At 63.5% G+C, this 23,535-nt stretch overlaps 1 protein-coding gene across 6 annotated transcripts in view; it reads right to left on the bottom strand.

Annotated features, from left to right (window-relative positions):
• Positions 1–11,974: 11,974 nt before the first annotated feature.
• Positions 11,975–23,535, bottom strand: part of TSNARE1 (t-SNARE domain containing 1) — a 68,536-nt gene continuing 56,975 nt past the window's right edge. For 5 of the 6 annotated variants that reach the window (XM_037048632.1, XM_037048634.1, XM_037048628.1 and 2 more), the window contains 2 exons: positions 18,098–18,203; positions 15,326–15,466 (listed from right to left, as the gene is read on the bottom strand). In XM_037048632.1, coding sequence (XP_036904527.1) covers positions 18,108–18,203 — 96 coding nt within the window. In that variant the 3' untranslated portion in view covers positions 15,326–15,466; positions 18,098–18,107. Of the gene's footprint in view, positions 12,150–15,325; positions 15,467–18,097; positions 18,204–23,535 lie in introns of those variants that run through there. The other variant, XM_037048631.1, reaches the window with a different exon arrangement.

A 23,535-nucleotide genomic window follows, 5' to 3' on the forward strand; every position in this document is an offset into this window, starting at 1 on the left:
CCACCCCGCTAACCACGGTCAGGTTTCCGGGATTCTGCTCAAAAATCACCTCCTCCAAGCATCCCTCAAGGTCCCTCCTCTGCTCCATTGCAGCCCTGGGCCCAATTCCTCACCCAGAGGGGCGTTGCAGCTGCCAATCCCCCACTGGAGGGCGAGGTCAGCATCTGGAGCCCCCAACACCCCAGAACTGCAGAGCGCCTGCCCCAGGACAAGCCGGGTTTCATGAGGCATCGGGACAGAAGGCTCCACACCCAGTGGGAAGCAGCCTCTGCTGGCCCGAGTTCCAGAACGAAGCTCTGGGAAGGGCCTGTGACCTGCCATCAGAGCGCCAGGCTGGATCCCACTCCTCCCCCGTGGGGGACCCTGGGCCAGACTTCGCCCCCTCTGTGCCATAGGGGTGGTGATGCCCACGTGCTGGGGCTGGTGGGAGGAGGGGCAGGAGCCCACCTGGAGCCCAGGGCTGCCCTGCCCTGCAGTGGGTGGTCCCTACCTGTACTTCTCTTTTCTGGGACAAGGAGATCCTGAGTCCCCAGGCATCTCCCCCTCCATTGCCCTGTTCTGCTCACAGCCATGCAAATGGCAAGAAAGAATTTAAATGAGGGGAAATGGCCTCAGCTTGTGTTTCTGGCAGCTTGTGTTCCATGTCGGCCCGTGTAACTGGGGGCACAGCCAGGGCCTGTCCCGGCTTTGGAGGCAACAGCCCGTGGGCGTGGTCAGCGTGGGCCCTACACTGCGGGGACGGGGGATGGGCTGTTCCCTGGGTGCCTTCTGCAGGTGGTGATCAGAGTCTGGGGGCTGTCCCCGAGCTCCAGACACGAGTGAGGTCTGACCAAGGCAGCCGTTCCCGCCCCACTCTCCTCTGGTGCCCCCCTGCCCCCACCCCTGCTCCCCCCACCCCGCCACCCCCAGCTCCTCCCTGTGGGTCTCTGTGTCTAACCTCCTGGCTGCCGGCCCTTGCTCTCGCCGGCTGGCCTTGTGACGCCCCGCTCCTACTGCCCATTCACTCACGTTCCACCGTGAGCCCCCCATTCTTCACCGAGAGCCCCCCCTTTGTCTAGGCGGGGGTATCTGACCCTTTCACTGCTGTGATCCTCCCCCAGGCCCTGGGGGCATCGAGGCCAGTGTGAGAAAACCCCTGGGCTCAAATGTGACCTTGTGAACCCCCGTGACCCTGTGAGGTGGCCCCAGTAGTCACTCCAACCTTTCAGGTAACGAAACTAAATCCTAGAGGCCCTAAGAGACGGGTCCAAGGACCCTCGAGAGGTTGGACAGGACGGGGGGTCAGGCAGGAGAGGCTGGTGCCCTTCAAAAGGGCCAACGCATCGCCTTCTCTTTTAAACTTTATTGTTGACACTATTACGGATGTCCTCACCGCCCCGCTCTGGCCACACCCCACTGCCGTCTGAGTCTGCCCATCAGGCATGCGTGTTCTGATCCCGGCCCCTTCTCTCGCCCAGCCGCCCGTCCCGCACCCCCTGACAGCTGTCATTCTCTTCTCTGTGTCTGTGAGTGTGTTCGTTAGTTTATTTTGTTCATTAATTCCACATACAAGTGAGATTGTCTGGTATTCCTCTTTCTCTGATGGGCTCATTTCACTCAGCACAACAGTGCCCAGTTCCACCCATGCTGTCTCGAAGGTAAGTCCCCTCTCAGTGGCCGGAGCTGTCCTGGGAGACAGGTCCTCGAAGTGGCGGCCCTCGGGCCGGGTCCTGCCCTCCCTGGGTGCGCGGGGGCTTCGGACTCACCACTGGACTCCAGGGAATGAGCCTCACCCCCCACATCAGTTCTACAAAAGCTGTGGTTCTGCCCCCTCACAGGGCCTGTTGGGCAGGGTAGCCCACCCGCTGGCTCTCAGGGGTCCCCGAGGTGGGGAGAGCGGAACTCAAGTCCGGCCTCGGTGTGAGGCTTGGCTTCAGTAACTGCGTGCAGGTCTGCCATGTGGTTTTTAACGGGACCTTGGCCCCGTGGCCTGAGAAACTGTCCACGCTCACCCCCTCAAACAGCAGGGAGCCAGCAAACCACTGCCCCTTGCTTGGCCCCTTGCTCAGCTCCCCAGGCAGTGTGGCCCAAGGACCAGGAGGCCTGGTCTCCGGGGACATGGTTAGAAATGCAAAGTCTCGGGCCCCAGCCCAGACAAGCCCACTGAGAAACTGCAGGTTGGTTAGACCCTCCGGGGCTCTGAGCGCTGCTGCTGGAAAGGNTCTGCCATATGGTTTTTAACGGGACCTTGGCCCCCGTGGCCTGAGAAACTGTCCACGCTCACCCCCTCAAACAGCAGGGAGCCAGCAAACCACTGCCCCTTGCTTGGTCCCTTGCTCAGCTCCCCAGGCAGTGTGGCCCAAGGACCAGGAGGCCTGGTCTCCGGGGACATGGTTAGAAATGCAAAGTCTCGGGCCCCAGCCCAGACAAGCCCACTGAGAAACTGCAGGTTGGTTAGACCCTCCGGGGCTCTGAGCGCTGCTGCTGGAAAGGCCCCTGACAGAGCTGCGGAGTGCGGTGCCCACCGCTGCTGTCCACCCTCCGTCCCCCGGCCCTCCCTGGTGGAGCGAGGTCAGGCACTGGCAGGGAAAACCGGAGAGTTCCAGGGGACAGCCCTAATACGCTGATCCCGCCTGCTGGTGGTGGTCTCCCCCAGCAACCTGCCACGCTGACTCGGGGCGAAGCTGGGGGCCAGGCCTGCTGGGCCCAGGCACGGCTTCTCCTCAGGCTGCCCAGCCCACAGGCCAGGCTGTGGATGGGTCTGGGCTCCTGGCCAGACGTCATTCCTGGCTTTGACGCCACTTCATGTTCCTTCAATGTGTTAGGATTCAGCCCCGTGAACTGCAGAGCTAACCCTTCAGTCCTCCCAGCAGACAGGGAGTCAGGGAGTCAGGGCCAGTCTCTGGTCTCCCCATCGCCGCAGCTGACCCCCAGTCCTGCCGCGGCAACCCTCCCAGAGCTCTGTCCAGAAAGAGCCAGGCCTGCACGTCCCACCCTCTGGGCTCCAGTGCCGGCTTTGCTGTGTGGCCACGGGGAAGTCGCTCGGCTTCTCTGGCCCTAAGTTCTGAGACTCCTAGAAGCTCAGGGCTGGGGGGCACCTTGGGTCTCTCCTGAGTCACCAGCCACAGAATGAAATGCACAGGTCCTCTTCACAGCGCCCAGTCAGGAGGCCATGCCCTTGGACAGGGCCCTGCAAGGGACGTGTGAACATCTCCGGGGAGGGGGTCCCGGTACCACAGTAGAGCCAGAGGCTCCGCACAGGGACAGGGGGTCCCAGCTGTGACGCTGTGATCCCCTCCCCCTCCTTTGCCCTCTGCCCAGAGCAACACCCGAGAGGCAGTGGGTTGCTGAAACACCGACTGAAGCCAGGGTGACGGGGAAGGGAAAAGACAACTATTTGTTGGGTTTCTTATCTTTTTTCCCTGACACTTCAATTATTTCAGTTCTGACTTTTTCATGAAACAGTTCACGGACTGCAGGGGAGTGAGCAGCCTTTAAATCTCCCACTTCGCACTTGGCGCTAATTTGCTCTGAAACATGGCCAATTCACAGGCGCTCACACTCCGCACCCCACAGCAGGAGCCTGGGTGGCAGGGGAACATGGGGCGCAGTCAGGCTTTGGGGGAAAGGGCAGGCGGCACAAAGCTGGACCCAGCCGTTGGCAGGGAGGATCCGGGCGGCACCCGCGGCTGCGGGCCCTGCGGACGCTGGGAGAGCCAACCCGGCAGCCAAAGGGGCCATCGGTGTTCTGCCAGGTTTGCCGAGAAGCAGGCAGGCCGGGGTCAGACGCCCCGAGTTCAGACTCGGACTCCAGCACTCGGACTCCAGGCACCATCTGGATCCCGGGCTCTGCACCCATTACCTTGTGGGTTCCAGCTTCCCTCTCGCGGTGAGGGTTCGCTGACTTCCTGGGTGGGAAGGTGTTAGAGCCACCGTTTATGTAAGATCAGTGAATGTCAGCTTTCACCACCCCCCTCACCACCACTGTCCTCACCACCATCACCACCATCAGTAAAGGGATCTGGGTGAGCTCACCCCCACAGTCTGCATGGACTGCCCAGTGAATGGACAAATGAGGCTGGAGACAAGGCCCTCCCACCCCACTCCCACCCCCGCGTTGCTTTCCTGCCCTGAAGGAAAGGAGCAGGGACCCTGTGTCCGCAGCCTGTGGCCACCCACAGGGCCCTGTCCAAGGACCATGCGGCTATTACCTTCAGGGGACCGCTGGCCAGGGCAGGGTGCCCCTGCGGCCCTGCCCTCCCCAGAAGGCGGAGTCCTCGAGGGAGTTTTGGCGCGCATGGTGGCACCACCACATTAGCTCAGCAGGCGGCCCACTTCTGGCTCCCCCCTTCGCCAGGGGAGCTCATGCTGCTTAGCTGGGCCCTGGAGCAGGATTGCAGCCTCTGATGGTGGGGAGGGCACCTCCACAGCCCCTCCCTCCCCTGGGGTCCACCCAAGGCTGCTGCGGAGCCCACACAGCGCTGGGTCCTCCTAGCAGCTCAGCCTTGCTCGTGCTCACAGCCCCCGCCTGGCCCCAGCCCCTGTCTATGCCCTCCTTTCCAGCTGCAGGCTCCCGGGGGCTGGCTCAGGCCCAGTGCCTGTGCCCGGGGGGCTGGGGCTCAGCCTTTTGTTGGGAGGTGTGGGCGGCTTGTTTACCAGAGCTTCCCTTGGGGGGGGGGGCGGATGGGAGAGGAAGACCATTTTTAGCAAGTAAATAATGTCATTGATGGAGAAAAAATTCTGCAGTGGGGATGGAGACCCAGGGACCAGAGACAGACAGCCAGGCCCAGTGGCCCCCAGAAAGTGTCCACACTCCTGGGCTTTGTGACCCAGACAGGGCCCGGACAAGGCCACCTGGTGAAGACATGCTGTCCCCTCAGGGGCCCAGCCACGCCTCCACAGGGCTAACTGGGGCATCGAGTGCAGAGGAGAGGAAGGAAGGGTCCAGCAGGGCTGGGGAGGAGGGGACACCACGAAATGAGGGAGCCAGGGACCCCTCCCAGAAGGAGAGCTTCCGCTGGACCTGGGGGAACAGCCAGGACCCTCGTATGTCTGTGTGAGAGCCACTTCTGGAGGAAAGGGGGGTGCAAGGCAGGTGGGAGGCGGGTGCCACCCAGGCCGGATAGCCAGGTTGTGCGGGGAGTGGGGGTGGCGGGGGGAGCAGAGCGGCTCCTGGGCTCTCAGTTGCACTCTCTCCCCACGGGAGCACCTGACCCCCGAGCCATCTGTCCAGCTACATGACAGGCCCTGCCTCCCTCAGGGGACTGGTGCTTGGGCTGGATGAGGCTCCTGGGGACAGGCCACAGGAACCCACCCGACGGAGCGGCCCAAAGAGGGCTTCACGGCTCACAGGACACACAGAGGGGGGTGGCCCCGCTGTCCCCCACCCTGTGAGTGCTGACTGCCCCTCATTGGGTCACAGAGTCCCCCGCCCCTTTGGGCAATTGCTGTGGGTGGAGGCAGCTGTAAAGGAAGCTGGACACTCCCTGGGACCCCAAGACAGGGGGCAGAGGGGGCCGTCCCAGGCAGTGGGAGTGCCAGGCACCAGGAACCACATGCTCTCACGCCCAGGGTCACTCGCATGTGCATACATACGTGTACACCTCGAAGCAGCGGCTCCTCCCCCCGCAGCTGCAGTCTCTCCCACCACATCTCCTCACGCTGACCCCCGAAGAGACCCCCCTTCCCTCCCAGGCCCCCTCGAATCCTGCCAGCTCTGAGCTGCTACCGGTCGGAGAGTCCAAGCTGCCCTTCGGTTCTGAGGCAGGAGGGGAAGTCTGGCTAGTGTGGGTGCTTGTCAGTACACTGACGGGAGTTTTCCCAGACAAGGGGGCATCTGAGCTGGGTTTTGAAGGCTGTGCAGGAGTTCACCAGTGGCTCAGAGGATGGGTGAGAGCGTTTTGAGTAAGACACCGAGGTATAGAATATTTGGGGAAGGGACAGGGGTCAGCAAGAGTCAGAGAGGGAGGGGACTGGATCTCTGCCAGCCCAGCAGGCTGGCGCATGCACATCAGAGGGGCGTCCACGGGCCTGGGCAAGGCCAGAGTCAGGGTCGGCCCAGCCTTCCCTGGACCACCTGGCCACTGTCCCATGATGGGTGGGCCCATCCTCAGACAAGGTGAAGGCCGGGCCCAGCCAGGGTCGTCCAGAGGAGACGGCGGAGGAGAGGGCCATTTGGGGGCACAATTAATGGAATGCGTGTTTGTGGCGCTGTTTATAGATTCAAAGTCACTTTGTCGGCTTGGGAACGTAGCAATGCATAATGCATGGCTTGGCTTGTTCATAAAATCGCCGCGTTTTCGGTCTATTTAGAGAAGAAAGCCTGGGGGAGGGAGCAGCATGCGAGGGGCGGCCTTCTCCAAGGGTCTCTGCTGCACAGGCAGCCTGTCTATCTCGGGTGCTCCGGCATGTCAGGGGTCAGGGGTCAGGGGTGGGGGGTCAGCTCCCGGCCGCCTGCTACCTCCAGTGCAGAGTGCACCTTCCTTCAGGCTGCCGGGGCGGGGGGCGGGGACAGTGAGGACGCCTGTCACAGTTGGGTCTGGAGGAGACAGATGGCAAGTGGCCCTGGAGGCTGACTTCCTGCACTGGGCCCACCCCGCACCGCGCACAGGCCCGCCCCCGCACGCTGAGGACGGCCGTGGCCAAAGAAGTGAGCAGATCACGTTTCACGGACCCTGGTTCTGTTCTGTTTCTGGCTGTGATTCAGTGGAATGTGGCGTGTACCACCCACAGACCACATGGGCTGGCTGTGACCTCACCCCCCAGGGCACAGGGGCATTGTGGGCTGCCCACCCTGCACTCCTGGCTTGCCACAGTTGCCCCAGCACCAGCGTCCACCTTGGTGGGGCTGCCCTACCCAGACGCAGCCAGGTTCCCTGCCGGGCGCTCGGGCACCAGTGCCCAGCTCGGCTGATTTCTCCGCAAAACGCTGTTCGTCCCCCTTCTCACTCTCCCCTCAGCCTCTCCTCCCCTTCGGCTCCCCCAGCCCCTTCCCCGTGACAGGCTCTAGTTCCCCCAGGCTTCCCAGCACCCCTCAGTGACTCCAGGGCAGGAGCTCAGCTGCCCACCCAGCTCAGGAAGGGAGCGAGGGGGACCACAGCCCTTCCACCCCGGGGCCATCGTTCACGTGCCGCCCGACACAAAGTGGGAGACGTGGGTTTCAGCCTACCACTGCCACAGCTTCAAGGAGCCCCCAGGAGCGACTCTGGAAGGGCCCAACTGCCCCTGCCTGCTCCCCAGAGCCTCGCTGCATGACATGACCGAGCCACCCTATCGTTTAACAACACTGTGAGACCACGGATCTGTGCCCGGTGTGGGATGCACTCCGCTTTCTTTCCAGATTCTGCAAACCCTGCAGTTGTTCCAAGAAGATGGGAGAGCAACAGGAAGCATCAGTGACACTCAGGATAATGGGGCTGAGTAAGCAGGAGGCCGTGTACCTGCAGCCCCATGTCCCGCAGGGAAGCCTCGCTGGGGAAAGGTCAGGCAGCTGCCCTGGGCCGGGGGTCAGCCACAGACGAGGGCTGCAGATCCCAGGACACACACAGGGCGTAGCAGGAGCTGCAGAGGGTAGGTGAAATCAGAGGTCTTCCTGGAAGAGGGGACACCAGACCTATATCTTGAAGCACAGACAGGGATTTGTCCACGGAAAAGGGGAGGGTGAGGGAATTGCACACCAAAGGGACAGTGAGCGTGCAAGGCCATGAGCCGGAGAGGAGGAGCTGCGGGAGAGTTCCGGGCTGACAGGGTGTGGCATGTGGAGGTGTCGGGTAGGGGCCAGAGCCTGCCCAGGCCTGGATGAAGAGACACAGTTCCTGATGTCCGTCCCAGGGTCACTCAGGGGCTGCAGGGGTGACAGAACAGGGCTGGGCACTGGGCACAGGGAAAGGGCAGTGGCCCCAGCCCGTGGCAGGGAGCCTGGTGCCTCCCGCCAGCCCAGGGAGAAGGCGGCCCCAGGCGTTTCTCATGCAGAGGACGTCACTCCCCACGTGCTGTGGGATGACCCAGCACCAGGCCCTCGGGACCCGTGGCCAGGCCCGTCCCTCCGCAGGCCTCCCCAGTGCCCCAGATCTCCACGGCAGCTGTCAGGCTGTGCTGTGTCCCGGCGGCCGAGGGCACGGCTGACGTGGCTCATCTGGGCACATTGAAACATTACCACGAGGGGCCTTTTGCAGGACAGGCAGGCGATCAGAGTGGGCGGGCGGGAGAGGTGGCGATGGGCACGGAGATGGGACCCGGCAGAGCCATTCTCTCCTGGAGCTTCTAGAAGGAGCCGGCTGTGCTGACACCTGGATTTCCACCCCTGACGCTCACTTTGGATTTATTTTGCTCCAAGTCACTCAGCGGGTGGGCATGTTACGGCAGAAACAAGGAAAAGGACACCACGGTTTTGCGTCCGACCGCAAACCTCGACTCCATTCTTCTCCCGCTGAGTCTCTGCTCTTCTCACAGAGCTCCCTGCTGTGGGACTCTGGGAGGGAGCCCCGCCTTGCTGACAGGGCCAGGGCAGCGCCGCCTGCGCCCACCAGACGGGCTGAGGCCGCTAGCAGGGTCTCGGTGGCTGCATCACCAGCAGTGACAGTGTTTTGTGCTGAAGGCTGAAGCTGTTCCGCACGGGGCATTAACACAGAACGTTAACAGCCATTGAGATCACTCATTTCGCCTGAAGGTCTAGTTACTGAACCCCGTGAAGAGCCAGGGGCAGACACCGGTTGGGTTCCCCCCCGAAGGGACTCATCAGTGGGGCTCAGGGCCCTCCCTCGGGGACAGAGACCCTCAGCAAGAACAGGCGGGCCTGAGCAGGTCCAGAGTTTCTATGCACTGGCGGGATTCCTCGTCAAACGTTTGGCTACGAAATGGAGCGAAGGGCCAAGGAGATGAGAAATTTGATTACAAGGGGTCCAGGGCACCTTCACTGTGGCTCAGGGCTGTGCTCTGAGCCCCAACCCTGGTCATCAGACTCCTGGCTGTGAGGGACATTGAAGGGGACCCAGGTAACCTGTGGCAAGTCCCTGGAACACCCAGCCCTCCTGACGCGGATTTCCCAGCCTCCCCCAGGGCCCAGGTGCTGGGTGGATGCCCCTCCACTCCACCCAAAAGACGTCTTCCCTGCTCGTACACCTGCCCCATCCCCTCACGCCGATACCCAGCCAGGCTGCCCGCACAATTCAATATATCTTATTTACAAGCTGCTCTATTACCCAATTCACAGCCGATCTGTCACCCTGAGGGATCGATGGTTCCTGGCGTGCCCCATACATAACACCTGGTGTGTAATTGAATCTGGGCTCCCTGGCACCTCGTTCGTTGTTCACAGCCCCACTCAGAAGCAGAAGCACAAAGAAGGTGCCTCCCGGCTGCAGCATGCAGGCCCGAGGCCTGATCTCAAGGAGGACTTCCAGGGGTCGCCTCAGTCCCCCTGGGTCCTTGCTATTCTGTTGCAATCCCACCTGGGAGAGCCTCAGAGGCCTCCCCAGCCAGTCCGCCATGTCTAGGGTGGGTGGAGTCCCACCTGCACCAGGCGGATGGCGACAGAGAGGGGCACAGCCACGTGTGCCAAGAGCTGACCTGACAAGCAAATGGCATCTGCACCAAACCTTCGGGGGAGGCACTCAATGTGGAGACCCTGAGTCCCCACCCGACAGTCAGAAACACAGCAGGGCTACACCAAAGCACAGTGTCAGGACCCCGGGGTGGGCTCCAGCCACCTGCGCCGAGCGGGCACTGACCATCTGCCACAGGTGGTCAGCAGGCCGAGTGCCCAGGTGGATACCAGCAAAGCCAGACTGCGAGGTCATGTGACAGGTGCTGTCTCCCTCTGGCCAGCATGACAGGTGGTGGAGAGACACCAAGTGATTGGACAAGAGCCTGCCCCCAGCCCGCTGTGACCACGCCCTCGCAGGGCTCTTGCCTCCCCTGCCCATGGGGTCAGCATGTTTCCCAGCCCCGTGGCCCCAGTGGCTCAGCCGGCCTCACCTGTGGCAGCTGCCCTGAGGCCAGAGGAGGCGGGCTGGACGTCCTCCCCAACACTGGACCTTTCGGAAGCCCACGGGCTGACCTCGCAGTGCTGGGCACAGCACGGGGCTCCCCTCACTCGGCCGCACCCCGTTCTGGCACCTCTGCTATTGGTTCCTCTTTCTTCCGCAGACCCAGCGCCCACAATGGAAAAGCAGCCCAGCTTCCGTGAGGGTCCACATCCCCGAACAGCAGGGGGGCCCCCCGTCACGTCAGGGCTGTGCAGGCGGCGGGAGGGCGGCAGGCAGCTGTGGGCTGTGTGCGCACAGGTGCCCAGGCCACGCACGGGCGTGTCCCGTCCTGGTACGCCAGACAAACCTGTGCAGAGACCCCAGGAAGCCCCCACGTGCCAGGACAGGCAGGGGTCGGGGCAGTGCTGGGGCACAGAGCCTGGCCCCAGGCCAGTTACTGGGCCCCGACCCTCAGTTTCCCTGTCTGCCACAGGCCGGCGAGTGACCTCCTGCCCCACGCTTGTCCAAGGGTCAGGCGTCTGGTCAGCTGTAGAAACTACACCGCTGTCCCTCGTGCACCCCCACACCGCTCATTGGAAACCGAGGCCCAGATCGGGGTGTGAACTGCCCCCAGCCTGCTGGGCATCGGGCAGGCGCAGCCCTGAGAACAGCCCTCGTCACACACACACGTGTGCACACACAGTCATGAACACACACACACGTGTGCACACAGAGACACTCCCACACTGGAGGGGTCACCGTGGATCATGGCCCCTCTGCTCTGACGGCCCCGCCTGCAGGGGTCACTGGCGGCTGTCTGGGTGGACTGTTCAGGCCAAGCCAGGCCCACGGGCTGGGGTGAGGGGCTCTGGAAGGCTCTCCCTGCCCCTCCAGGCCACCAGCAGCCCCAGGGATGTACAGGCAGGGGATCTCCAGGTGAGCGGTGGCAGTGGGATGGGCCCTGCACAGCCACCCAGCTCAGGGACCCAGCCCAGCTCCAGCATGGCCCAGCACAGTGCAGGCTCACAGCCCTGGCACCTCAGCACCTCAGTGTCCTGTCTGGAAAGGGGACTGGTGATGACACAGCACCTGCACACCCAGGTGGCCCCCAGGGGACCCCTCTGGAGGCCACGGTGGGGTGGCGGCCAGCAGACGGACCTCATAGGGCAGCTGGGGATCAGAACAGGAAGGGCTCCTGGGCACGACAGCGAAGGCAGAGATGGGAAGGGGGCAGAGATGGGAAGGGGACAGAGATGGGAAGGGGACAGAGGGCCCGGGAAGCCACAGCCCAGCCCTGAGTGGGGACTGACAGGAAAGACAGATGCCACCCTGAGCTGTGCACAGACTCACGGAGTACCACAGCTGCAGGGGCCCTGAGACCCTCAGGCCCCCTTCACAGATGGGGAAACTGAGGCCCATCGTGGAGAGAGGCCTGTTCAGGAATCCAGAGCACAGGCGCAGGCCCCTGGGAGCCCACGGGAGCCGAGGGCACAGCGAGGAGCCCCCTCTGGGGTGCATTCTGTGGGGACTTCGGATCAGAGGGACTGGGCGGCTGGGCGGGGGGACAAAGGGATGTGGAGTGGAGCCCTGGAGGCCGGGCAGCGGCCGCCGCAGCAGCCTCTGCGAACTGCGGCGATTCATTATCCTTCTGGCTGCTGAGGATGATAGCCAGGACAATTAGTCTCAGAATTACCATGGAGGAGAGTGTTAAGAGAAAAATAAATTTAAAAGAAATCCATTCGAGCTGTAATCGTAATACAGTGTATCATAGTCAATTGAATTGCAAATAAAAGACGGTCCCTTGTCAAATGATCTCAACACGTAAACAATTTGGGTATTTAAATTGGAAACCTGCCAGGGGCAGGGAGCAGAGGTTGGTTTGAGGGAACACTGGGCACTTCCGGCCAGAAGTGGGCTGGCGGCCTCCGATGCTGCAGGGTGGCCCGGGATTCTGCGGTGCAAGAAGGCCACTGCCCACAGCTCAGGGGGCACCTTCTCAGAAGCCACCTGGACGCTGGCCGGAGCACGTGGCCGCCTGCTCCGTGCCACCTCTGTTCCGGTGGACTTCACCGTTGTGCACCCACAGCAAGCAATGGCTCCTGTTTGCATGTGTGACCCCCACCACACGGGGAGCTCCTGGGGAGCAGGGGTCCTGGTTTCCCTCCCAAACCAAGCCCAGCGAGAGGGTGCACTGAGAACATGCAACTGTGAAGAGAATAAGTGAATGGGTGAATGATGACAGGGATGGATGGGTGAGTGACTGGGTGCTTGAGTGGATGAGTACATGGGGGTTGGATGGGTGGGAGGATGGATCTATAGGTGGGTGGGTGGATGGATGGATGTATAGATGGATAGATGGATGGACAGATGGATAGGTAGGTGGGTGGGTGGATGGGTGGGTGGGTGGATGGATGATGGACGGGCAGGCAGTTGCCTGAATACACTGGAAAGGCTGATGGACCTCCCTGACCTACTGAGGACAAGCGGCCGTTTTCCCTCGGCAAGAAGTGCTGTGCCTGAGCCTCAGGGGCCTGTCTTATCTTCAAACCCAAACGCCATTTTCAAAGCCAAGGAAGCAAAGCAACGCCGAGTGCCCGCAGGACTCGCGGTCCCCTCAACCCGAAGCAGCCCGCCTGCAAAGCCTCGCAAGGCCCCCCAAGGCCCCCATGGACAGTGCCCTGTGAGGAGGGGCCGCCCTGAGCCTGGGGTGCATGCCGGGGCTCCTGCTCCCAAGTGCGAGCCTTTGGGGCTTGGGCCTCTCAAAGCCAGGTCCTCCACCAGGTCACGACCTTGCCACTGGGGCCGCCCAAGGCAGGGCTGTCGCCACTGGTGGTCAGTCCTGGCTCTGCGGCAGTAGGGGCTGTGATGGCCACCTGCCTGGTGCCACTGAACAGACAGGCAAGGAGGGCATGGAGTCAGGAACCAGGTGCTGGGCCCGATGTCCAAGGCCAGGAGGCCTGAGGCTGGGGACGAGGTTCGGGGGGGTGGAGCCTGAGGGCGTCCTGGGCACAGCTGTGCCCCCCGAGTGTCCAGTGGAGGACACCACAGCCCCAAGTCCCTCAGATCGAAGGCTGGAGTCTCACCCCCGGGGAAGAATCCTGACAGCTACAGCTGAAACTGTAGGTCTGCGGTCATAGCCATGGGGCCCCTAAGTGCTGGCCGCTCCTGGGCAGAGGGTCCCCTGGCAGGGTCCTCATGGGCTCCTGGAACAGGTGGGAACCCAGCCCAGCCAGAGCGGGATGGCAATGGGACCACACGCTCTGCGGGCCCGTCCCTCGTCCCCCTCCTGGTGGAGGCTCTCCCAGCCCACGGCACAGAGCAGGAAAACCAAGGCTCAGAGGGCAGGGTGCGAACCCGGGCCTGGAGACTCTGGCATCCCAGTTTCTCCAGGGCCACGAGGCAGCACAGGGGATGCAGACTGAGGACACAGGGAAGACAGGGACGTGGGAGCCCGAGACTGGGTCCCCACTGCCCACTCACCTCCGACCGCCTGCCGCGTGCCGGAGCTCGGTTGGTGCTTCCATCCCCGCAGCCTCCCCAAAGGGGAGGTTCAGCTATCCCAGCAGAGCTCTGGGTTCCTGCTGTCACATCGGGCCCGGGGACAAGGAGATGCTTCTAACTTCTGCCCTGCCGGCCAGCTGCACTGGATATTGTGGAGAAACCACATTTCCCCTGGGCCTCCCAGGAGAAGGAGGGGCAGGGGTCCTTCCACCAGCGCTGATTGTCCCAGGAGGGGACACCAAGGTTACAGCTGGTCCTATCAACCTGTCCTCTCTTGTGCCCACACTGGTGGCCCCGCCGGGCAGGCCTCTGGCCCACATGGCCCTCTGCCTTGCTGCCAGCCACGCAGTGGCTCTGAAGGTCGCCCAGACACCTCGCTCTGGAGTGGGGAGGCTGAGTCCAGCAAGGCGGTGGCAGCTGCCGCTGACATCAGCACTGTCCCAGGCACCTGCCTGCTGGCCCCACGCTGCCCTCGGTCACCAGCCTGAACTCCTCACCCGAACAGCTGCTCCAGTCAGGGCCTCCGAGAAGTGCTGACAGGCGGGCCTGTGGGGTGCTCGGAGTCCCGTGTGTCACACCAGGGGGCTGGCCAGCCCCCCTTCTCTCCAAGGTCACACAGCTGAGGGCACACAGGGCAGTGCCAGCCTGTGTCCTACTGGGCAGCAGCCCGCAGGCAACCCCCTTCTCTCTGGACTACGCCCTCCTCCAGAAAGCAGGCCCTCCCCCTTATGCAGTCACGCGGGAGCTTCAATGGGACCCCAACCGGTGCCCCTACCACTCGGGCTTCCCAGTGAGGGGAGAGAATGGCCCCACCCCCAAATCCAGGGCCAGCCCCGCCTATGCACAGCCCTCCCCCGGAGCCAGCCCGTGGGCTCAGACACCCAGCAGCAGCCGCCCTCACACCTGCCAGGAGGTGTGGAATCCAATTTGCTCCTGGCACCTGCCCCAGACAGGCCCTGGCCAGGCAGCCAGTGCGCGGCAGCACTGGGGGAAGCCGCCCCACACCCACCCAGGCTGCGCGGGCTACACCTCGCAGCCCCTGGGGGAGAAAGGGCTTCACAGAAGCTCTGAAACCCTGAAGCAGCCTTGGGGACAAAACAGCCCGATCCGGAGATTTCAGATGCCCTGCCCCCTGCCCCCAGCAGTGGGCTGGGGGTCTGGGCTGCAGGGGGGAGGGGCCATCTGCTCCTGCCCACCCCTGAGCGGGAAGCAGCACTCCACAGATGCTTCTGGAACGAGAGTCCCCAGGCGACTCACCCTCCCTCCCCCAGTGAGGTCTCGTGCTCTGTGGGGACCTGAGATGGTCGATGGTGACCCCCCAGCACTGTGCTTATGGGGACCTCAGTCTGCCTGCTGAGCAGCCCCTCCCCCTCCCCCACCAAGAGAGGCTGCCTCCTGCCCTGTCTGCCCACAGGGGCTTCTCTGCCCTCATCCTGTTTAGGGGCATCTCCTCCTGTTTAGGGGTGTCTCCTCCATGACCCCTTCACTGCTGCAGGAGCAGGGAGCCTGGGGGCAGCCCAGGCCAGGTGGTTCCCCACCACGACCCCTTATTCCTGGCCCACCCCAGCTGGGCGGCAGGAGGCAGAGAACACAGGACTTCAGAGGCCGCTGGGGCCTCGGAGTTGCCCTGCCCCCCACCCGGGTTTCCAGGGCAGGGGCTGGGTCTCCCAGGAGAGGGTGGGCCAGGGCCCATGCCAGGCCAGGGCCCATGCCAGGCCAGGCCCCATGCCAGGCCAGCCCCGAAGCAGGTTACTGCCCTCGACCACCCCCACCTCAAGCTCACACCCGAGTCGCACCTCACCCAGTGCACACTCACACTCACACACACTCACACACCCTGCCCCCTCCCTCCAGAACCTGCAAGAAACCTCCCAGCCACAGACGGATGCAGTCACGCGGAGGCAGTTTATTAGGGCGGCTCAGCCAGGGGCCGGTGCGGAGGCGGCAGGTCAGCGCCTAGGCGGGGGACAGGCGGGCGCAGGGCTCTCCTGGGTCTGCACAGGCCAGGCGGCAGCGTCGACCTGCAAAACAACGGCTCCATCAGCTCCCACTGAGAAGGGTTTGAGACCTGGCTGGGACCAGCAGGGTGGCCGAGCGGCCGGCATGGGCTCCCATGCCTGGCTCCTTCCTGCCTGTCGCCCTCCACCAGAGCAGCCACCTGCTCCCCTGAGGCCGTGGCTGGGCTGGGGGCCGGAAGGTACAAGCCTGTCCTCACTGCTCTTCACACAGGCCAAGTTTGGGTGGGCCCAGGGGAGGCGGGCCCTCATCACAGAGCAGAAGGCAGGTCCTGTGGCCAACAGCGCCAGTGTGGACTCTCCCGGCCCTGGTTAGTTCCCAGCCAGGCCTCGCTGTCCCCTGCCCCTGCCCTACTCTATAGCCCCGCCCAGCCTGTCCTCCCCCGCAGTCCTGCCTGGGCCTGACCCACCAGGGCCCTGGGGGGGGCATCACCCACCCCTCCTATTGTTGTCAATGTCCCCCACACTGTCATTTTCTCCTCCTCTGGTCACTATGCCAAGTGGCGCCGGGCCCCTCCCTTCCCAGTGGGGAAGCTCAGCTGCCAGGGACAGCCCAGTGCAGACATGCGGCCTCTGGGACCGCTGCACCCCGGACCAAGGCTGCATGCACGTCAGTCCTGCGGGCCGGGGCCCTGGGCCGGCTCTGGGGCCTGGACAGGGGAGCACACCGTGCACGCGCATTCTGCTGGTGTTCGCGGGCAACACGCTCTGCATAGCTTATTGGCAATTAATATTTAATTCTCTTCTGTTGACTTAGCTTAATTATTCAATTTGTTATTGCAATTACTGAGAGGCACCCGGAAGCAAAACTGCTTGCTTTGGGTGGGGAGACCGTGGGCTGGGCAACTGCCGGCAGGGCTCTGGCCAAGTGCACTTGGTTCTCAGATTCCTGTGTGGCGGGCTCCGCCCCAGGGGCTCCGCCCGCTCCCACTGGAGCCTGTTTCTGAGGCAAACCTTTTTTCTCTGCCAGGACCACTGGGGATGTGCCCCTCCGTGTCTGCACTCCCGGTGAGACCAGGCCCCTGTGTCTGCGGTGGCCCTGAAGGCCAGCAAACGGCCCCAACTGCGCAAGGACGACGGTCCACACACAGCCCTCTTCTGCATAAGTGCCTGCGCCGTCCGCCCACCAGCCCTCATCTGCACCTCGGTGGGATGGCAGGGGCAGGTGAGTGAGGCAGCTCCCATGTGAAGCCCCTACTGAGTGCAGGGTGAGTGGAAGACACACACAGGGACCACAGCTGCCCCCTGCCCTTCCAGAGTCAGGGGGCACGCTCCAGCCCCTTCATCCAATTGCAGGGGGAGGGGTGGGTAACAGAGGCTCTGTCCCTCCCGACTCCAGTGTGCACACCCGTATGGTCACTCGAACACAACATGCGTGCAGGTGCAGGCATGCAGACACGTGCACACACAGACACGCAGGGGAGGAGGCTCCCCACGTGGCCCCCAACGGCCCTGAGGCCAATGCTCCCCAACTCTCAGAAAACTAAACTGCGACGTGTGATGAGCCCCCACAGGGCCCCTCACATCTCCGTGTGCATGAAAACTGCTTCCTGACTCCCGCTGGGACCCTGCTCACCCCTCCACAGAGGCCCAGCCTGTGACGCTGGCAGGGAGCAGCATCCCGGGCTGGGTCCCACTCACTCCCCACGTCCTGTGCCGTGCTCGGTGACTGCCAGGAGCCCACGTCCTGCAGGGCCCACAGACAAGTCCACGGCCACCACGTCCAATGTGGAAAGAGGTTGTGAGGGCACGGACACTGCAGCCACGCGCCCAGGATGGTGGGGTGGGGGCCCCACATCCCAAGCACTCCCTCCTTCTACAAAGTTCCTCCAGCTCCTTCCCCAAAGAGGTGGGCCTCGTGCTGGGTGATCATGCCCCGCCCTGCCTGCCCACCCAGCCCATGTGGCCATGAGCCAGCTGCACCGCCGGAGGAGACACGCAGCCAGGACTTAACCCTGAGACTCTGGGCCAGGCTGGCAGGGCGGAGCTCTCTCTCCAGACTCGCAGGAGACATGGGCAGTGCAGGGACTCGGAATCACGGGGACTCCTGTCCCTGTCCTGCACACTGAGCCTGACCTGAGACCTTCACCTGCAACCTCCTCACCATGCGAGTGGCCTGAGGTGCTTCTGGAAACAGCTAACTTTCCCTGAGTGGGAAAGGGGGGCCCAGCATGGAGACCAGGGACAGCTGGCTTGTCCTGTATTGTCCCATCCACCCTCCTCCAGGACCGAGAGGGCCCAACCCTGATACAGGCTCAGTCTAGACACCAGTGACTCTGAGCTCCAGCACTGGCCACACACTGGGCCTGACCCTGGTCACTGCTGAGTCACCTGACACAGAGGAGGAAGTGGGTGGATGGATGGATGGATGGATGGATAGAGGGTTGAATGATGCATGATAGACAGATGATGGATAGATGCATGGATGATGGATAATGAGTGGATGATGGATGGATGATGGGTCAATGGCTGAATGATGGGTGAATAGATGGTGGATGAATGAATGATAGATGATGGACGGATGGGTGACGGACGATGGGTGATGGGTGGAGGATGGGTGACACGTCAAGGAGGGGTGGCTGGAGGGGTACAATGAGGACGGAGGGCTGGATGATGTGGGGGCAGGTAGGCACTCACCATGGTGGCATCACTTCCGGACAGCGGTAGCAATGACGAGGACGATGACCAGCAGAACAGTGACTCCAGCGGACAGGAAGTAGCACTTGACCTTGCGTCTCTGGAGCTGGACGAGAGAAAGAGGCTGCCGTCGTGCCTGGCCCCAGCCTCCCATCCCAGGGGGCACTGGGCCGGCGCCCGCTGGGAACACAGGCACGCAGGCGGCTGGGCCCGCACTGTCACTGGAGCACAGCCCTGGGCCAGGCTGCAGGGAGGAGGCGGGCCCGGCTCCAGAGGCAGCCAGGCCCGCTGTGGTTCAGTCACGTCAGGCTGGGGGGTGTTATCACAGACCTTCCCAGTGTCGCGGGTCCTTCTGGAGGCACAGAGTGATGCCACAGACTGCAGAGGGGCCCTGAAAGCCTTAATCGAGACGGCACGTGGGGGGTGCGTGTCTGGGGTCCAGCAAATCCCAGACGTGTCATTGTCACCAGACACTCTTCGTGTTGGTCCTGTCTGTCACCACGGCCGTTATCAACGGGCCAGCTCCGGGCTCCAGCACTAGGGTCTCACGGACAAGACAGACACACAGCTCTGTGCCGGGCACTCACCAGGGAGGGGTGGAGCGAGGGCTCACAGGAAGAACATGACGCTTCACAAGGATCCTGAGGGGGCAGTGGGGACCCCCAGCTAGGTCGGGAGGCGGGAGGCAGGGGGTCAGGGGAGACCCAGAGCAAGACGGGAGCTTCATTGGGAAAGACACCGAGCGGAGGTGGGTGGCAGAAGGGACAGGGAGACCAGCGCTGAGCTGCCGTGCAGGCCTGTGGGAGGCATAAGCAGGAGCAGCACATGCAAGAGGGCAGTGACAAGGCCACTGGGATGCCAATGGGAGGGTGGGCTGGGAAAGGTGGGACACCCAGACAGGGTGGCCACTCGGGAGGAAGGCCGACCCTGAAAGGCAAGGCCCTGAGCGGCAGAGGGAGGGCCAGAGGGGACAGGGACAAGACCAAGGGGTGGGGAGGGAGTCCTCAGAACGGGGGTGTGACCAGATGCTCGAGGGAAATAAAGTAGGGAAGTGGAGGGTGGGCCCCCAGGTTGACCGTCTGAGTCATTAGGTGGATGTCGGGGTGGTCATTCATCCCTCCATCAATTATCTCGCCCATTTGTGCTCCACCCACCCACCCATGCCCCGCCCACCGGCTTTCTCCAGGTGGCTGTGAAGTGGGGGGTGAGCATGGAGCACAGTGAGGGTTTGGGGCGGGGACGCAGGCCCTGCTCCGGATGGTGTCTCATCTTTGTCAGGTGCTGGTGGGAGGACCAACCCCCTCGGCCGCCTCAGTGTCTCCCACTGGGGAGGGACCCACACATCAGCCTGAAAAGCAACCATCATCAGAACAGCCCCACCTCCCAGCCCTGCACTCTGGGGCAGGACATGGGGCTCAGAGAGGTTGTGGGACCTGCCCCTGGCTTCGCAGATGGCTCGGGCAGATGGGCTGTGGTCCTGAGTCATACCGCTGTGCAGGGGTGCCCGGTGTGTCGGGGAGGGGCATGGAGGGCCAGGGTGGGAGGCCCAGAGTGAACCAGCTCTGTCCAGGAACTCGCAGCTGGGTGGGTGTGCAGTCAGACCCCTGCAGCCCCCCTGGCCTGACTGCGTAACCTGGGTGTGTCCCCGGCTCTCCCATCAACAGGCCCCTGCACTGTCCAGTTCTCACTGCCTGTTGGGCTGTACCCACACCTGCCCGGCCTGGTCCGGATCAACCTTCCTAGGACCTGGCACAGGCTGAAGCCTGGTGCTGGGCCAGCTCCTGCTGGGTGTGTGATCCACACTCAGGTCTGGCCCCTCCACCCTGCACCCCAGGGTGCACACAGGAGGGAACGCTGGGATCCCCGGGAGCAGAGGAGGGGCACTGGCTGGAGTGACCCTAAGAGGAACAGGATGGGTCACCTGGAGGGGAGGGGGGGGCATTTCCCAGGGTACCCCCCCCAAGCCTATAATCAGCTCCCAGCAAGCCGGCCCCTTCCAGGCCCCTCCCCCCACCCCGGCACAAACAGCAGCCTGGGCCTGTGCAGAGGCTCCAAGGGGAAGAGGTGGGGCTGGTGGAGACGGGCAGGCCCAGGGCTGCCAGATGCCTGGGCTGGGACGTACGGCGGAGGTGGGGACGGGCCTTTGACGAGGGGCTGGCAGCCCGCGCACTGCCAGCTCCCCTCAGGCACAAGGCGGAGCCCCTACCAGCTTCTCTATTCCTGTCCCCACCCAGCCCCTGCAGCCCCCCGCCAGGGAGGAGCCCCTGTGCAACCCTCCATCACAGACCTCATCTCAGGTCAGCCCCCAGCGGTTGGGAGGCAAGAACAGAGGGGCCCAGGGCCCCTGAGGGGGGCAGAGGCCATGTCTCAGTCCACCAGGAGCACCCGACGTGGGCGCAAGCGCCCCTCCCCAGCCCCTTGCCAGCCCCGGGGGGCAGGCGGCCACCCCTACAAGCAGCCTCCACTGACAGACTGACCTTCCTGACTCCCGATGAAAATGCGTTGGCCCCAGCGGTGACCTTCTGGGAAAGCGAGGGGCAGGCTTCCTTGCTGGGGCGTGAGATTTCCTGTTGAGTGTCCCTATGTCCGGAGGAGCTAAGTGCCGGCCCAAGTTCATGGGACTCAGCCATTGCTACAGGCGGGGCCAGGGGATGGAGGGACAGTCAGGTACCCAGACTGCACTGGGGGAGCGCCCTTGTCCCCCAAGCCCTCACTCCCTGTGCCAGTGGCCACCGGACAGAATGCTACAGGGTCACTGCAATACTGACCTGACCGACCAGTACGTGGGTTGGACTGTGTCCCCTAAAATACGTTCAAGTCCCAGCCCCCAGGACCCCAGAATGGGACCTCCCTTGCTGAAAGGCCTGTGCAGGGGTGACCCAGGGGAAGCCAGGTCACTAGGGTGGCCCTGACCCAATCTGACTGGCGTCCTCATGAACGGGGGATGTCTGGACGCAGGGACACAGGGAGAGCACCATGTGACCAGGTGGACAGCTGCCCGCAGGCCAAGAACAGAGGCCCAGGCAGGCTCTCCCTCACCAGGGGGCCTGAGAAGGAGCCAGCCCCGCTGCTGCCTGGATCACAGACTCCCAGCCTCCGGGACTGGGAGGCCATCCCTGTCCCCCATTCCAGCTGCCTCCTCTGTGGAGCTGGTCACCTGAGCTAACAGATGCTCGCGGGTCCCTGTCTTCCTCTGACCCTGGGGAGGGATGGCCCCAAGGTGCTGAGCGCCTGCACCAGACACGTCCGGGCAGCAGGGGCCTCGGGCCACTCCCTGGGAGCCACCCAACCCCGTGGCTGGTCCAGCTCCCTTGGGGCTGTCACGAGGCCCCAGGGACCACGCTTCGAGACACAGAGCAGCCCTGTCTTGGTGGCTCCAACCTTGGGCCTCTGGGGAGGGTGCTGGGCCCCGCCCCTGACCACAACCCCCGGGAACAGCCAGCAAGGGGCCCAAATGCCCACTTCAGAGACAAATGCTGAAGCTTCTAACACACAGCTCGCCTCCAGCCTAGGGGTGGCGTGGGGACAAAGCTGTCCAAGGACCAGGAGCAGGGAGACGACACTGCAAGGACAGGGGCCAGCGCGGGGTGGGGGCCAGTGGGGGTCCTCAGTCCCTCCTCTACACCCAGGAAGGGGCACCCTGCCTGCCCCCAGCCTCGCTCCTGCACCCTGGTGCCTGGCCGGCTGCTGTGACTGATCTCTCAGAAAGGACAGCATCTGGAGAGGCTGGTGGGCTGCTGGCGGGGCGCCAGTTACCTGGAGTGATGCTTTGGATGGGGGCCCAGTTAGTGTTGCCTGTGCCGGGCCTGAAGCGCCTCGGTGTGGTGACCAGTGACTCAGTTCACTGGCCGCAGAAGGGCCCACCTGCTGAGCCCCAGTGGGGCCCTGGGCACAGCCCCCTCCTCTGCCATCTGCGCTCTACACGCAGAGAACTCCTGCTCACCCTCCACGACCCACCCCAGGGCTACCGCCTCCGGGATGGCTTCCTGGGCCCTCCTCGCTGCATTAGGCCCCAGCCCCCCGTGTCCCTCTACACACAATCTGCCCGTCATCCCGCTCAGCGCCTGCACCTTCCCACTGGGGCTCTTGAAGACGGGGCGACGTGTGGCCGATGACCACCCTGAACTCGGTGGCAGGCCAGAGCAGAAGCAAGAGGAGCTACTCGGCTGCCCCGCCATGGGGCCATGGGGCCTGGGAGGGCTCTGCAGGCGCCGCCCTCGGGCTCCATGCCCACAGTGAGAGGAGGGGTGGGCACTGGGCTGTCAGTCCCGTGGCCCCCAACAGGGGTCCCCTCTGCTTGAACCCCTTCTACTAAGATGAGGACACAGGGTACCAGGGCACAGCCCCGGGGGCGGCGCCTACCTCCCCTGGGGACCGAGGCCGTTGTCCCAGGAGCTCACCTTCAGTCAAGGCCACTGAGAGTTGGGGCGGGGCAGCAACAGCAGGCCTGCCTGCTTCGTGGCCCAGAGACCAGAACACACTTTCCTGCCAGCCCTCCAGGCCCAGCCTCAAACATGAGTGTCGTGCAGGGCCCAGGGGCCTCCTCGAAGAGGCTGGGAAATGAATGAACAGAAGCCCTGGGGCCAGTCTCCAGCAGCAGGGCTCTGAGAGAGGCCCAGGATGGGGACCGGGGGGCGGGGGGTCAGGGGGTCAGGGGGTCAGGGAGGCAGGGTGGGGCTCCCGCCCTACCATCTGCAGGGCCCCCTCCAGCACCCAGGCCAGGTCCCAGCAGCTCAGAGAGGGGCAGTGACCCCGACCCGGGGCTCCCGGGGGGCGGGGGCAGGGTGCACTCATGGGCGCAGAACTCCACCCCCTGCCCCAGGACCCTTTGCCTCTGCCCCACTGGGGCCCTGGTCGCCCCTCAGAAGCCCCTACCAGCTTTCTCAGGGTCTGCTTCTCATGCAGATGCATTCAGAATACATAGCACTTCAGAAATATCCATTTGTATATATTTAGACTCCACTTCAAAAGAATGATTCAAAATCAGAGCATTTGGGTAGATGGGTGTGGAAAGGCTTGTTTCTTAAGTGTTTGCCTCAAAAATGCCATGTTTTCTGAGTGGATCACAAAGGCCAGAATTATTGGAACAGTCGCATTCTGCCACAGGAAGTCACAGTGATGGGCTGGCTTAGGGACTCTGGGTCCCTAAGACAGGGACCTCAGACAGGTCCCTCCCGGGCAGCAGAGCGCCCTTCGGAGTGACCACAGATCCCCGAGGGCTTGGCCGGGCCATGGCATCCGGCGCCAAGCTTGGGGTCTGTCCCCCAGGGGCTGCCCGAACAGTCCGGCACCATCCTGCCCTGGCCAGGTCCCGGCCTGAGGGAACAGGGACCCACCCTCTCCAGCCAGGACAGGGAACCCTCCCAGAGGGCCCAGTGTACTGATGCCAGCACATGAAGGATCACGGGCATGGCCGGGGCCACACCAACTGCGGGGCC

Source organism: Sturnira hondurensis, unplaced genomic scaffold, assembly GCF_014824575.4.
Source record: "Sturnira hondurensis isolate 20B ecotype Veracruz unplaced genomic scaffold, ASM1482457v3 Scaffold0006413, whole genome shotgun sequence".
NCBI lineage: Eukaryota > Metazoa > Chordata > Mammalia > Chiroptera > Phyllostomidae > Sturnira > Sturnira hondurensis.